Below are 16,684 nucleotides of genomic sequence, written 5' to 3' on the forward strand. Positions count from 1 at the left end.
TGCACTAATGTAAGTTTCAATGCTGTGCAGGAATAAGCTACTTCCAGTCAGTCACTTGAACCTGAAACAGCTTCCAATCCTTGCTCTGACTGACTGCAAACTCTCAAAGCCCCATGAAGACAGCAAATGGAGAGGGAACAGTGCTTATTGGAAAACAGGGGGTCTACATGTTGACTGGAACAAGTGTCAGAGAGGAAAGCACCAGATCTTGTAAAGAGAGATTGAGAAATTGGGGTCACAACCAGACTTTGGAATCAAACTCTTCCATCTGGAGAGTGTAAAACCCTCACAGAGGTTTTCGAGCGCTCGGTTGGCCTTGAGGAGAGTGACTAAGAGGATTGACGGTCCAGTTCTGAGCTGTGTTTGTTGTGATTGGACATCTTCGAAAGCCACGAATCTCTTAAGCTAAACATCATGTATGAGCACAAGTGGAATCAATAATGTACATCGTGTGAGAGACTTCTGGAGCCAAAGGATGATGTTGAATTTGGATTTGTTTCATCAGACCCTGTATGTATGCTCCAGAACAAGATAGAGAGTCCGGGGTGTCATCTGAGCAGCATCTGGTGGTGTGTTGGATCTGAGGCAAAGCGGAGACTCGTCATCTCATCTGGGAAATCAAAAGCAGGAGGTAAGAGCTGTGATGTGATGTGAAGTACTGTATATCATTGAGCTGCACTCACTTACCTTTCAAAGTCGACCCAGCAAAACCTCAGACTGAAGTCGTTGCTCCTCCTTCAGCAGAGAAGAGCATATCATTGTACTTTAAATTAGATAAAAGGCTGAATGCATTCACCTTATGAATACAGCTGCACCTTGCTCTGTTGATTAATCTAGTCATCTCAAAAAACATCATGTTTGCAGGGGTTGATTTTTTTAATCTGCAGATATTTAGAGGCAATGCTGCAAACTAGTGTCTTCAACTCACTGCAAAGGTCTGAGAGCACCTCCTGCTGGTAACATTTAATTACTTCAAGGGAATGTGGGGGCCGTGAGTCTTTGGCAACTATATGTTTTGGGGGCCTGAAAAGTTTGGGAACCTATAGTTTTGAACACAGCATAACGTAAGAAGGTCTGTAGAAAAAAGACATCCAGCTGCGACCTTCTATTCATTTTTTTCTGATGATTGATTGACAGCTCTGTTGACAAATGCTCCTGTAGAATATTGTACCAGATCAGGAGAGTACAGGAGGAGCATTGAGAGAAAACGTAATGAGCACTAACACAAGAGTCCTTGAACATTCCACAGTCGTGACTTTCTGCTTCAAATCAACACACGAATCTGTTCTGTTGTGGACTGTACTCACCTTTGGCTTTTAGGAGTTTTATTGATAGGTGGCATCAGTAACACGGCTTAACCAGCCAGGTCACTTCTGTGCATGCCTTGGCTCCACCAATGGAAGTGGTATTTTGGCTTCACTTCTTGCAATGGGCAGAAATTAAGCCACTTAATAACAAGGACCAAAAAAGTAGATCACATCACTCCAGCTCTTAGATCCCTACACTGGCTTCCTGTCTGTCAGAGAATAGACTTTAAAATCCTGCTGATGGTTTATAAAGCACTGAATGGTTTAGGCCCAAAATACATTGCTGATCTGCTGCTACTGTTTGACCATCTGGACCTCTGAGGTCATCAGGTACTGGTCTGCTTTCAGTCCCGAGAGTCAGAACGAAACATGGTGAAGCAGCGTTTAGTCATTATGCACCACATATCTGGAACACACTCCCTGAAAACTGTAGGTCCGCTCCAACTCTCACCTCTTTAAAATCAAAGATTAAGACTTTTTTATTTGCCACTGCCTTCCTATCTTAGCTTATTTTAAATTTACTTTTAATATATTTCTAATTTTCCTTTTTTTTTTTTTTTTTTATTATGTTTGTCATTTTAATTGTGCTCTTTTATGCTTGTATGAAATACAAATAAAGCTGCCTTGCCGCCACTTTGTCCATTCTGTATACAGTTAATGGTGCATTCACACTATTACTTGATAGCCCAACTGTAAAAAGTCTGTCTCCTCCTGATGCTAGTTCACTGAACAATGTGTGGTGTGAAGTCAAACACGTCGGGTCCAGGGCAGGTTTCGAAGGTTTATCATCAACAGAAAGGATCAGCTCAGTGCAGACAAAAGGACTGAGTTCGGATGTGGATGATTTGTACTATCAAACAAAAAGGGACAAAAAGGGAGATATTAAATATCTAAATAAACAATGTAGCATAACACTGATAAAGATAATATAGAAATAAGGCGTTACTTACATCAATAATGCATCCACTCCAGGTAATAGTTCAAAACCACATGATACAAACATTTCAACAAAGGGTGTCACTGGCACATGGCAGGTTTGGAGGGAAAAGGAGGAACATAGGCTTGGGTGCAGGGTTTTATAGTGTAGGGGCCGTGGCTTAGGCGATCAGGTGTGGCCTGGTGAATTAACAGTCAGGTAGAGTGGAGACTTGTGATTTAACACCAACATATCCCCAAATAATGTATAATACTAATTTTCCATGTACACATAACATAGATAAACATTGTAATTTCTTATCTACTTGCATTTAGAGGTCCCAGAACTTGAACACCTGAAAATAACGTGTCATTAATCACACCTGTTTCAGACTGGTAATATGTTTACTGTGAGAGTTGTCAACATGGTGTTTTATGGATGTAACAATATGTAGGCTGTATATAATTAGTGTGATGGGGATATTATGATCCTTGTAGAGTTTTGTTGGCACGTCTCCAGTGAAAAACTTGCACCCCCTTCTATATCATGTTCTCATTTCCAGCCACTAGATGGCAGTGTCATTGAGGCAATGCAGGCCACAGGATTTACAATGAAAAATGCACAATTTCATCATCTCCAGATGGACAAAGAAAACATTATCATGAAGGTTAATGCTTATGCAATTATGCACGTGGTTCATTACAATGATTATGATTATGACACTTTATTACACGGGGAATATTTAATATACGGGTGAGTTGTAGGTCAGTGTATGTAGATGCATTATATTGAGGTACTTGAATAACTACAGAGCACTGTTGATGTCTCCATATCATAATATTATAATATGATTAAACATTGATGGTTTTGGTATTATAATGATAACCTTGTATAAAAAATTCTGTTTGACATGTGACAAAAAAGGGATTTACCTGACATGCAACTTAAAAGCGTATTTATTTCAGCTTCCTTTTATTTACTAGTTGTGGTGAGAGCATGTCCAAGAGAGGAACATAAGAACAACAAAGACAAAAATAAATACTAAATATTTAGTTTAAATGCATCAAAGCAAATAGAGAAAAACAACAAAACAAGCCTACGTTTACAGACCACACCAGAGCGAAGCTATAAACAAAGATTTGTAACTTAATTGGTTGGCAGTTTAATTAACATACATTATTTACATGGGGGGCCTCAGACCTGGAGTTCATAAAAGATGGTTGTCCAGATTCACTACAAGTTTGCTAGATTTGTGGCTCATGTCTGGTCAAATGTCAGCTTTGTCTTTGTGTGATTCCTCCTGCAGACTTTCTTAACACTGTATCTTCACGCAACATCCTGTGTGCAAAGTTGAAGCTCGTGCCCATTGTGGGCTAATAGGCTGAACCAGGGTGTTGTCCATGGCATGCATGATTACTTGTGGTGTTATCACAAAGAGTAAAGACCCAAAACACAAAACAGAAGAGAAAGTAGGATTGGTTGGTTACCCAGAAAGTTAGCAGGCTACTAAAGCCTTAGGGGGGGATGTTCAATGAAACATCTGCCAAGGGTGGTGACCCTTTTGAACCTCCCCTCAAACCCCCCCTTCGTCACGTCATTTTAAATGCAGATGGGGTAGCGAGGGAGTGAGTGGACACTGATATTTATAAAGGCTTTATGGGACTACCCTGCAGAGATATCCCCCCCCCCCCCTCTCTCTCTCTCTTTCTCTGTCTCTCTCTCTCTCTCAATTTTCAATTCAATTTCAATTCAAAGGGCTTTATTAGCATGGAAATCATATGTAATCATTGCTAAAGCTTAAAAAGAAGTAAAACACAAAATTACAAACAATTACAGAATAATAAGATTCAATGTTAAACTAACAGAGCTGTATAGAAGTATAGAAGAAAGAAAATATATGAATAATAAAGATAATAATGATAATAAAAATAATAATTACAACAATAATCCTAACAACAGCAAAAAAACAATGCTAATAACAATAATAATAATAATTTAATTTATCTTTTACAGATGACTATAGATTATTTACAGAAATATAAAATTAAAATATAAATAATAAATATCTCTCTCTTTTTCTCTCTCCCTTTCTCTCTCTCTCTCTCTCCCTCTCCCTCTCTCTGCCCCTCTCTCTCAATTTTTTTCAATTCACTTTAATTATCTCTCTCTCTCCCTCTCTCTCTTTCTCTCTCTCTCTCTCTCCCTAACTCTCACCCTCTCTCTCTTTTTCTCTCTCTCTCTCCCCCCCCCCCCCCCCCCCCCCTCTCTCCTCTCCCTCTCTCTCTCTCTCCCTCTCTCCTCCTTTCTCTCTCCCCCCCCCCCCCCCCCCCCCCCCCCCCCCTCTCTCTCTCTCTCTCTCCCTCCCTCTCTCTCCCTCCCTTGTGCGCGCGCAGGAGCAGCTGTCATTGAGTCGAAGCGGGTGCCCGCGCGCTGGCTGCACATATAGCGAGAGACTATCTTGTTTGAAGATTCTGCTGCAGCTCCTATCCATCTTGCCTCAGACAGGATGAGACGTTGAAGTGAGAGAGAAAGAAAGAAAGAAAGAAAGAAAACTAGGATTGTTTGGAGGGCCTCCCCTTTGATTCTCCGGAGAGGCAGGTTGGCACGAGAACACCGCAACGAGGCGCAAAAATCACGTCTTCTGCCGCTGCGTGAAAACACCTCATACGAGTTGTGGATTATTCCGAGGACATCGTACTGAAACCATGAGCTGGGGGTCAGAGCTATGGGTGAGTCTCGGTGCACTTGTGTTCTGCTGTGTGTTGATCTCAACCTAACGGTGCTGGTAAACGTGCGCGTAACAGTGCGCAGTGTATGCACCCATGTTTTTGCGCTTAAACGTCGTTAATGGTTAATATGCGCTGCTTTGCGGGGCGCTCAGCCTCCGTGACGTTATCCCACTCATTTGTAGCGCTAATCACTGAAGCTTAAGGATCCTGGAGATGACTTGTGCTACATTTCGCTACAGTTATCGCCATGACATCATGCTGCTAGTTGGCTACAGCTAACCATCCATATTTGTCAGTTTTTAACATTTCAAAGCACGCTTTGCACACACCCCCTCCCAATATAACATAGCTGTGTTCCAATGGAGCCAAGTTCTGACTCTGTATGACCATGCAGTGGTTACACATGTGTGTCATATCTGTGTTACAATTATTTTACACGCTTTATGTAAGGAAGTAGATGAAGTTAACTTCTCTTTTTTAACTGCAAACAAAGGGATAGTGTTGCTGTTTTTCTGTGTCATCACAAACTTTGACAAAAGGCAACCTGGTGGTATACTTTGATTAAAAGTAGTAATCCCTAATTTAAAAGGATTATATTATAATTAATAGCCTGCAGTCAATAGATATAATAGATGACATTATGGGATTATGGAAGGCCTAAGTGAACATGCATCCACACATTTTATTTACTTGTTCTTCTTGTTTTATTTTCAGATGTTTTGACAAGACTGTTGCAAAATCACAAAACAAATAAGCTAAACTTTCCTCATTAGTGAGAGCAATGGTGGCATAGTATAGGATGTTATTGTTTGGCTTATTGCAGTGACCAGTCTATTGTTTTGGTGTCCAAATCACCAGAAAAGTATCCCACTATCATGAGTCAAGCTTTGTTATGTTGAGATAATGAGCTAAAAAAAACAATGATAATGGGAATACCAGCCTTGTTGTTCAAGATAATGAGAAAAATTAGTCAGGATTTTTGGGAAAGCTATGCAAATTGACTCATTATCTCAGGTAAACCAACGTTTTGTCTTGAGATAATACAAAAACAAATGGAAATTATTTGTATTATTATTATTTGTAACCTGGGAAACAAAAGAAATCAAATGTACCTACATGTCAGCTCAGGGCTTCTGTAGCTTATAAATAATGATGTATTATATGCTAACTTTATTATGCTGCTGCTGGTAAAGGCAGCGTTGGCTTCTACCAATATCTAGGTAGTTTTCAGTTGATCGTGCTTACAATTCATGGTTTACTAGTTGTTCATATTGTTTTAATCAGAATCAGCTTTATTGGCCAGGTATGCTTGAACACACAAGGAATTTGACTTTGGTAAACTGTGCTCTCTTTGTACAAGGCATAAGAATAAGACATAAAAATAAAAATATAATATAATAACAATAACATCAGCTATAAATACAAAAGAACAACAAATAGGCATGACTAATATGTACAGGCTAAAATAATATGATAACAGTGCAGTGGTGAGTAGCAGAGGTAGTTTTTACATTATAAAAAATAGTAGTTAAATAATAAAATAAATAGAAATATGGAATTCTGCTTGGAGAATTGTTGCATTGTATATTTACATGTATGTTTACAGAGAATATTGATCCAACAGGTATGACACTGTTATGTTTTAGTGTTCATCAGAGTGACAGCCTGGGGGAAGAAACTGTTCTTATGGCGGGTTGTTTTGGCGCACAGTGATCTGTAGCGCCTGCCGGAGGGGAGGTGATTGAAGAATTTGTGTCCAGGGTGTGAGGGGTCAATTAATAACCCAATTGTAACCAAAAATGTCAAATTCATGCATTGAGTAAGAATGACAACATTTCTAGTTGACACATGGGAACAAAAGCAGCAGAAAATGTATCTTCTGTAGTCCTTGGATATATATTTATGTAGCGTGATCCAGGTCCATGGAAGCTGGACTCAAGAACTTACTTGGTATTTTGTTTAAGCAACAATGTGATGACTTCATAAATAGCCTGATGATTGATTTGAATATAGGATTATTTCTCCCAATTCTCACAGACTAACTGTTAGCATCAATTAACAGAAACACTGTCATAGACCTGACCACAAGATGCCTTTAATTTGACTAAACCATCCGTACCACACCAGTTTTGTCAGTCATCAAATCATAGGGGATCTGGTATGACCTCACTTCTTGTAAATGTTTGATATGGTTCATCCGGCTTCACAAAATCCTCCTTCTTTCTCTCTCTTGTGAGTAACGACAGCACAGAAACTCAGCAACCTTACTATTATAAATTCCTCTGTGATGATGTCACTTTTTATCCTGCGCAAAGTCACTTTTGGGGATTAGTGAACTCCTTACAACCCTGCAGTAGCTCTTATCAAGCCAGCCACTGTATCAGCGGTATTTCCCCCATACTCAGACACTAAGGCCATGCGTTGCTAAAGCATCGGAATATTCAAGATTACAGGACTGTGTGAAGCTATTTTTACGACGTGATAATGAGCAGTTGCGGCGAGGTGGAATTCCTGTAGTCAGAGGTTTTTGTCTCAGGGTCTCGTGCTGTTAGTTTGTTGTGGAAATGATGCATTGGATGAGCTGTCATTCTGCTGTCTGTGTGCTGGCACACTGCCTGGAAAAGTGCTGCCCTGTTGTTACAGCATTCAGTATACATTAGGTAGAAATGGTGGTGTGTTTTCAGCAGAGGTCCACTTGTGTTTATGTCCAAGCAACATGTCAGTGTATGCTTGCAAGTTGCAACAAGCATTGGTGTCTGTACCTGCAGAATGGAGCCGTTTTGTTTACTCAAACCTATTCTGCACCCCTTGAAGTTTAAAGGTTACAAAAATCTACTTCCTCTGCTCCCTTTGGATGTGTGTTCCCACAAATCTGCACATCACCTGATTCCAAATACCTGCAGTGAAGTGAGGCGCTTCATTCGCTGATAAAACCGCTCTCTAAAGTTAATTTTATGAGTGAGATGTTTTTCTTCTCTGCCCAGCAGCACAGGAGTCTGGAGATAGTTAAATCAGGGATGTGTTTTCCTTTCTAAGAAAAAAAAAAAGGGGAGGGGTGGAGGGCACTCCATGAATTCTCCAGTAATTTACCTGGTCCAAAGTTCACAAAGCAAACCACTGGTTCTCCAAATTCTTTGTGTTTTCCCAGTGATGTAAGTGTGTTTTTTTACTCTCTGCAAAGCCTGCCATGTCTGCCCAGGTACTCGTGCATAGAATGCATCGCCTGAAGGTATTTCAGAAGTCTGGAAAACATTGGACAGTTTTGAAACAGGCTGGGCTTTCTGCAGAGAATAATGTATCACAACCAGATGCCTGTTTTTGAAAGAAATCCAGGCACTTGTTACTTTAATCTTAGTCCTGCATTAAGGCAGCAAACAGAGAACAGCAGTACTCACTCTACAGGTGTCTGTAACCACTGGAGAGTGTTTGCAGCTTATTTTGATGTTGCTGTCCTGGACCAGATCAAACGGTTAAAAACACACTATAACAACTGAGCTGTTGCTGTGGCAGCAACCACACATTTATGTAGAACAAGGGCAGGATGTGGTGGGTTAGACCAAAAGTAGAGCTGGGCGATATTGAAAAAGATGGTAACATTTTTCATATCAGTGGATATAGATAATTATCATGATAAATATCAAATCATTATCCCAATTGTTTTTGGTTTTTTTTGAGAATGTTTCTTTTTTTTTGCCTTTATTTTGATTGGATAGCTGAAGAGAGACAGGAAACATGGGGAGTGGAGGGTGGGGGAAGACATGCATCAAATGGTCATGGCTGGGAGACAAACCAGCGACCTCTGCGCCCAGGACTGTAGCCTCTAAATGTGGGGCGCTTAGACCGCTAGACCACTAGCGCTCCTATTCCATTTCCATTTAAAGTCAGATTTTTGCTCCAGAATGAAAGTTGAAGACAGTTTGTTAACTTGTGTCAAGTATTTAGTTCTCTGATAAGCATCTTGAATCCATCATTTTTCAATCTGCCTAACATTAGGTGGCAACTAGGGTCTAAGGCACATTAGCGCCCCCTCCCTTTCCAGTAGGTGGGTGTAATTACAGGTTTAAATATATTTAATTTATTTAATTTATTTGTTTATTTCAACAGGGACAGTGTACAGCCATTTAGTTATACCAGAGTTAGCTAGCAGCTAATTTACATGTGTAGTCCCTGGGCAGGAGACAGAGGCGATTTGTATCACAATAATTATCGTTATCCAATTATCGCCCAGCCCTAACTACAAGTACCTTTTAGTTAATGATAGGGAGCTCTAACTAAGGATTCTTTGTTATGATGAGCTGATTCATTTGATTTAAAACTTCAATGTACAACCCAAAACACAATCAACATTGATATAACATAGAGATAAACAGCATTTCCTCACATTCAAAAAGTTGTTTCCCACTGAAGCTATGACTGAAGATACGACTAAAAGGAATGACATTAGGCAACATGACAGATGAAAAACAAGGCACCACATTTTATCATGCTCATCCTGTCGTCTTGCTGCAAACAGGAAAGTGAGTGATACTTCAGGAAGTGAAGTCACAGCCGAGCAAGATTTTGTAACTTCTGTGCTCTGTGAGGTACTGCAAACAGAGCTCACCACGACATTTCACCCCAGTATAGGTTCATAAATATAGAGGTGTTAGACAGAGGCTTTACTGCAGTAGATGCACAAGAGAATTTGAGATGTGCTTGTTTTCATTGGTCTAGAATTGGTCTAAATGTAAAGTTTAAGGCTGGAGTGGAAATTGTTTCGGCTTTTTAACCATGCTTTGCTATCAGTGGCCAAAATGTTGAAAGCCTTCAGTGTGTGGATTGTAGTCTTTTGTTACACTTTGAGCTATGGGAATGTTTGCTGTCAGTATCAGTACCCTGTCCTTATAACATTACCTCCAAGGTACCAGCAGAAGTCATTAAAACACAGTTTGTCTAAGGAGACTCTCGTGCTGCAGAGCTGTGTCAAGCAGTAGCAAACCTATCCTCAGTTGACCTACAAATACTGTGCGGTTACCCACCTTAAAGTCTCCTGCAGAGTGCTTAAATCTACGAAAGATAGCACAGTTAAGGTCACATTCTGAGAAAATGCCAGTTCTCTTCCCTTTGTGCAAGAATCACATGCACGCATGGTAAGGAAGGACCCCAAGAGGTCCTCCAAAAGAGTCATTATGTACAAACGCAACTCAGGAAGAAGGAAGTCAAATGTGGTGAAACATGTGACTGTCCCTCAGGGGAACAAAATGAAATTATAAAAGACGATTTTATAACAGACTGCAGAGGCATTTCACTCTCTGCAGACATGTTTAATGAAGTTAGTTATGCATGTAGAAAGTTATTAGTCTGGTAGACCACAGCATCTTACAAGCATTTCCTTTTAGGTATTTTATCAGGGACTGAAAGTCTAACAGCAGATGTTCCACAAACCATATAAAGAGTTAGCTAAAGAGATGTCTGCAGACAACCTAATAGAAGCCACTTAGAATAAAAATAAATGAGTAGATTCTCAACTTTTGACTTCACATAAAACCTAAACTGCCCAACCTTCCCACTATGACACACCTTACATGTTTCACTTCTCCTGAGGGGTTAATATGGAAACTCATTGTAGACTACTTCAGGGTCAGTTTTACCCTGGACTCTTTTAAATCTGCACTGAATACAGGATGTAAAAGGATCGTTCCCTGTCACATCACTTGTTAAAGAGGCGACATGGACAAGGCTGAAACTCTCTACAAAGAGCAGCAGCTTAAGGTGAGTCGAACTGCAGCGGGGTCGTCACTGATGTGTGGTCCTTAATTGGAGCGTACTCTGTTTATTCAGCGTCAGTCGAGGCGTGAGTGTACGGAGGAGGCTTGCCATTGGGGACAGCTGGAGAAACGAGCGCAGAGTGTGTGTGTGTGTGTGTGTGTGTGTGTGTGTGTGTGTGTGTGTGTGTGTGTGGAGTCATTTTGACTGTAGACACTGGGGGGTAAGGAGAAAAATCATTACAGGATTTTATAGTTGTAATATTGTTTAAATACATGGGGACCAGGGTTCAATCTTAAATACAGAGATAATGAAGGTTTTTTAAATATGACAATAATTATATTTACCAGTCAAAAGTTTGGAATCATCTTCTCATTCAAGGGTTTGTATTTATCTTAATTATTGTAAACACTGTAGATTAATACCAAAGACATCAAAACTATGAAAGAACATATATGGAATTATTTAATTAACAAAAAAGTGGTAAACAAAGCAGAATATGTTTTCTATTTTAGATTCTGTAAAGTAGCCCCCTTTTTCCTTCATGACAGCTTTGCACACTCTTGGTATTCTCTCAGTCCGCTTCATGAAGTGGTCTCCTGGAATGGTTTCTAATGAACATGAGCCTTGTCAAGAGTTCATTTGTAGAATGACTTGCCTTCTTAATGTGTTTGAGACCATCAGTTGTGTTGTTCAGAGGTAGGGTTAGTACACAATGGATAGCCCTATTTGACTACTGTTGTAATCCAGATTATGGCAAAACCAGATTATTTCATAGTTTTGATGTCTTCAGTATTAATCTACAATGTTGGAAATAATTATAAAAACCATTGAATGAGCTGTGTCCAAACTTTTGACTGGTAGTGTATATTCCTATAAAAGTATACAAATGATACATAATTAAAAGGTAATTTATCCCATAATAGGTAACTGCAATAACCAGCATTTCAAAAAATGTCTCAAATCTACAATGATACTGTATTATAACAGAAGTGTTGTGATATTATTGTAAAATTTACACCAAATGAAAGTTTATATAACAGTCTTTATTTGACATTTCCATCAGTTTCAATGGAAGTTCCATTCATATCAAGGTACCTTAATGCGTTATGTGTTCACCAAGTGGCAACCTCAAGTCTCAAAATATGAAGCCAATGCGGAAGTGTTATAAACTGCAGTTGATTGAGTGTCCACTGGAGGCTGGCTGCAGATACACTGGAAACCACATACACACCAATTCAAAAGAGACGATCTTTACAGCATTAATAAACATGTTTACAGCCTGGTTCAAGAACACGCTTCGGCCTGAACAGCTCATTTCTCTTTGCCCATTTAAGGAAGTAACTGACTTGACTGACAGGTGGGAACATTGTAGCGGTTGGCTAGGAGGCTCAAACCCCGCCTCTTTACCTCACACTAAGTTTGGTTGAGTTCAGCATTTCCAATATGGCTTCTGCCGCCGACTGGCTTCAAAACAGCACTCAGGAACAGATACTGCGTCCATTATTTATACAGTTTATGGTGTTCACCCAATATTTAGAGTATTGCAAAATGCTTGAAATCCTACTAATAGTGTATTTTAACCAAGGTATGGTGATGATATTGTGTCACCTGGCCTCTTCTGAGTGTAACCTGTACAAGGCAAACAAGTGTCTTATAGCCATCGGCCCTATAATCCCTTTTATGTCACTGAGGAGGCAAAGCTGTTTTGTCTGGAGAGCCTTTCAAACACCACTTGATTCCTCTCAGTTCCATCAAAACTGTATCGTCTTTGTTTTTGTGGATTTCATCTGTGGGCTGATTTCCTGAAAGTGTTGTTCCAAACAGGCTCATGTGGGACAAGATTTCCTCACTCTTCTCAGCTGTCTTGGTTCAGACTCCCCCAGGGTCCACTCTCTTCCCCCCCTGCTGCTCACTTGACATTCAAGGCACCTCCTCGACTGAAACCCGAGCTAGCTTGTTTCCTTCTGTCAGTGTGCTGGCTAGACTCAAGGGGGGGTCTAGCCAGGCTACCACTGACACCCCTGCAAACCCACCCCATTAAATCTTCTACTCATCACCACCCACCCTCCCACCTGCTGACTCAGTGATACTGCCCATAGCCCTTTTTTTTACTCTTCACCTCTTTCTTTGAACCTCCAGAATGGTCAAATAGTAATGAATGGATCTGATCTGTAGGCCCCAGACTGCACCCCCCGGGGAGTGGGTATCAAAAAGAAAGAAGTGTAGGGGAGGTGGGTGAGGGAGTATTCAAATCAAGAAAGTTCAAAGCGGCACATGTAAGAAAGAGTTGAATTACAATAAGCCTCTCCTTATAGGCAGCTTTTCAGACTGGCAGGTTAATGAAATGAGTCAGGTTGAAGGTTGACGGATGTTTTCAAAAAGTACAGTTTGGAAAGTACCTTGATTTCAGGTCTGGAGTATTTGTGCAGCTGAATTTTCATGCTGTAGACCTTCACTGCAGTTCCTCCTACAATCAATTCATCATTTCAATACGTGTCAAAGAAAAAGCCAAATGTGGTAAAGGTTACCAAATGTGAGAACTCTCACTTTTTAAAGCTTTATAGACGAAAGATGAACAGAAACGTCCTTGAAAGGGTATTTTCTAAGCACACATGCTGTCCCTTGACTTCCTCAGAACAAAGAAAAGCAGAGGTCTGAGCTATTTGTCATCTTGTCCCTGAAAAGGTGACTCAATCCTTCCCACCACAGACGGTTGCAGCATGTAATCTTTAGTAATGGCTCTTCTGTTTTGTGTAAAGCCTCTAATCAGCGATGCCACGGTAGAAATGATTCTGCTGTCAGGTCTCAGTCACATGAGCTCTGACTTTCTGTCACCTGAACCTCACTTCCTCCCATGTTCTCTTAATTGCTGCTATATTGTACTGCATACTGCACATGTCATTTGTTCACAGAGGCTGTGACAGCATTGATTTTTCTTTAACAGAGTAATGGTGTAACACTAGCAAGGGGATTGCCTGCGCTGTTTTATGACTGTGAAGGACGGTGAACAAAGGGCTGCAATCTTTTCTCTGCAATGTCTCCATTAAGACTACACATGCTGTCAGGCCTACAACTGCACCTCATTGTAGACTGGACCATGAAGCTTAGAAATAAGTAGTGTTAGCAGTGAGAGCATATTAGGAAAGAAGTATCCATGCTTAACTAGCTCATTATCAAAATGCATCTCTTACTGAAAGAATGAGTTATTTATTCAAGAGCCCGACTAATAGGGGAAGCATAAGATATGATATTAAGATGCACCGTATTGGACTTTTGCCAATATCCCATATGCTAATATTACCTCCCCAGTACTGATACTGATACCAGTCCAGGAACATCTTTAGCCTACTGAAGCCCTCACCTTCCACCAGACTGACAGGCTGATTATCAAGAGCAATGAATTCAATGATCTTCTTGTAAGCTTCTTTACCCTTGGGCGGTCGCTGCTTTTGTTCTTAGCTTATCAGACAGGTTTTTGCTGGTACTGAAGCTTTTTTCAGAAACTCTAGGTGCTTCAGGATGCTGGTACCAGAGATGTGAATTTAAATGTGTAGAGTTTCTTCTTTAAATAATATTTTTGGGGGATTTTTGCCTTTATCTGATAGGACAGCTGAAGAGAGACAGGGAATTTGGGGAGTAGAGAGTAGGGGGAAGACATGCAGCAAATGGTTGAGGCCAGGAGTCGATGTCACGACTGCTGAGAACTCTAGCCTGTGTTTATGGGACGCGTGCCTAAACTGCTAGGCAAACGGCGACCAATTTGTAGACTTAAAGGAGTGGTGTTTAGCTCCTCCCATCATTGCAAACTGCTATTTTGCTGTCTGCTTCCAACACTTCAATATACTTCCTTACAGCTGACAGGTTGAAGTTTAGTTTTGGCGTGCATAAGCTGGTGTTTCATGCATCAACCTCATCAGCCATTCGTATAAGGTTTTTTTTTAAGTTATATTTTGGGGCATTTTTGCCTTTATTTGACAGGACAGCTGAAGAGAGACAGGTAATGTGGGGAGTAGAGAGTGGGGGAGGACATGCAGTAAATGGTCGAGGCGGGGAGTTGAACCCACGACCACCATGATGAGGACTATAGCCTCTGTATATAGGCCATGTGCCTAAACTGCTTGACCAATGGTGCCCCTATGATGCAATGCAATGCGATACAATACGATACCATACGATACGATATGATATGATACACTTATTGTCCATTTAAAGACATTTGTCCTAATTCCAGTGCTGCACACATTTACCTTTCCTCCACAGCTGGGGTTGGAAAAAAAAATGCAGACAGTGATTTTGCAATGGCTGCTCTTACAGTGGAACATAGCTGCCATAAATGTGGATATTTTTGTTGAGGCATTTTACCAGTCATGCCTGATTATGGCCATGTAAAGCTACACATCAGGTTGCTTTCTTAAACACGACTGAGCTTTAATTTTTTTGCTACGACTGCTGCAGACAGTGCTGGAAGTAACAACAGTCACACGCTTATTTATTCAATCAAACTTGACTGTTAATGGTGTTTATTGTGTAACAACAGTTAATATTGAGCTCGCTACATGAAACAGAGGTTTACAAGACATGCCTTTATTTTGAAAGGATCTCATGTCTCCCAAAAGTAGAACAGTGTGCTGAAGAAAAAGACAACATGAGGTCTGAATGAACACAAATAAGTTTCTCATTTCTTTTATTTGTGCAGATTTCACTCCTGTGGGGTGTTTTTCACTGTCAGTGTTTATTTGCCCCAAGGAACACAAAGATGAGATTGCCCATTTTCACTCAATATAACTAGCAAACTGCAAACACTGTGTGTTGTGTGTGTTTGTTTTATAATGTGCTGAAGATGCTAGTGTACATTTTACTAGCTTTGTTTCTCAGTTCTCCATCTGGCCCTGGGATGCTTTCAGAGGCCCGGTCGCGGTGGGTTTGCTGCCTGTGTGACGGTATCGGTCTGTTATTGAGCTTTCTTAAATCTCCTCATATTAAAGGGAGACCACATGTGGTCAGTGCACATGTTCCGAACCATGTGAACCGTTCTTAGCAGATACTTTATGGCTGCTTGATGTGAAGCGAATCAAAGCCGTAATGAAAACTGGCTCGTGCAGCTGCACGGTTACCACACATCATCTCCCACTGCTTGGAAATAATCTAGCTGCTGAAGATAGGTCCAGCTTTTTATTCCTGCCCACTCTGTGCCTGTTTTTAAACTTTTCTCATTTGCTGTTTTCTTTTTTCTGCTTCATCACACTGAGTCAGTGCCTTTGTGTGAATTATGTAGACAAACACTCTGAGACAAAGCTAGTTAGAAATATCCACAGTTAAGTGTTTAAGATTTTTGAACACACAAAAAAAGACACTGTTCTGTCATTAGTGAGAGGCTGTGTGGGCTTGTGAAGTCCTCCTGGTGAAATAGCACATCATTGTGTTCCATTACTGCTTCAGAGTCTGCAGAAACCTTTCAGCTGGAGCCGGAATATCTTGGTTAATTTAGGAGTTACTTATTATAGGGCAGTATGTGGGGCGAGAGGACATTTATATGTGCATGATGCAAGGAAATGGGTTTGGCATTTGAAATTATATCCATCACTTCCTCTCGCAGGGTCTGGCTTTATTAAGTAAGCCTACATGTCTCTGAAATTCAGTGCTACCCCTCTGAGTTTACAGAACACACTGGATGCACCTGCTACCCATACAACCACAACTAATACAGAGAGATCTGAGTGCTGAGAAGAGGAGTGACCTGCGTGCCATGCCAGGAAGCCTCTGAAAAACGGCATCTTTTACTCATATCCTGAAATGAGACATTTCAGGGTGGAGCGAAAGTGGTGCCACCCAAGTCGTAGAACCTGAATGAGAAACGGTCAGTGCTGTCAGCGAAAACGGCCCACCCTGAAACACCCCATGGCATGATTGAGAGGAAGCACTTACTGTATGTTTGCCTAGTTCTGTGAAACCCCTGCAAATAGAAACGTAGTTATTTAAGCATC

The 16,684-nt window shown here is 40.7% G+C and overlaps 1 protein-coding gene and 1 long non-coding RNA gene across 9 annotated transcripts in view; one reads left to right on the forward strand and one right to left on the reverse strand.

The window, feature by feature from the left end:
* Window positions 1-129: 129 nt before the first annotated feature.
* Window positions 130-2,343, reverse strand: LOC117831129. 6 transcript variants are annotated; one of them, XR_004634921.1, is made up of 4 exons: window positions 2,258-2,343; window positions 1,978-2,157; window positions 688-1,419; window positions 130-610 (listed from the first exon to the last, which is right to left on the reverse strand). It is a non-coding gene; the product is annotated as an uncharacterized LOC117831129 (long non-coding RNA). The 6 variants fall into 6 exon arrangements; XR_004634920.1 differs by having other exon boundaries at window positions 688-1,422; window positions 1,986-2,335; XR_004634918.1 differs by having other exon boundaries at window positions 1,978-2,335.
* Window positions 2,344-4,600: 2,257 nt separating this feature from the next.
* The window catches only part of LOC117831382 (formin-binding protein 1), a 103,015-nt gene continuing 90,931 nt past the window's right edge, over window positions 4,601-16,684 (forward strand). The window contains exon 1 of one of the 3 annotated variants that reach the window (XM_034710051.1): window positions 4,601-4,952. In XM_034710051.1, coding sequence (XP_034565942.1) covers window positions 4,929-4,952 — 24 coding nt within the window. In that variant the 5' untranslated portion in view covers window positions 4,601-4,928. The remainder of the gene's footprint in view (window positions 4,953-16,684) is intronic. The other 2 variants (XM_034710050.1, XM_034710048.1) reach the window with 2 other exon arrangements.

The sequence above is a fragment of the Notolabrus celidotus genome, chromosome 19 (genome assembly GCF_009762535.1).
Source record: "Notolabrus celidotus isolate fNotCel1 chromosome 19, fNotCel1.pri, whole genome shotgun sequence".
Lineage (NCBI taxonomy): Eukaryota > Metazoa > Chordata > Actinopteri > Labriformes > Labridae > Notolabrus > Notolabrus celidotus.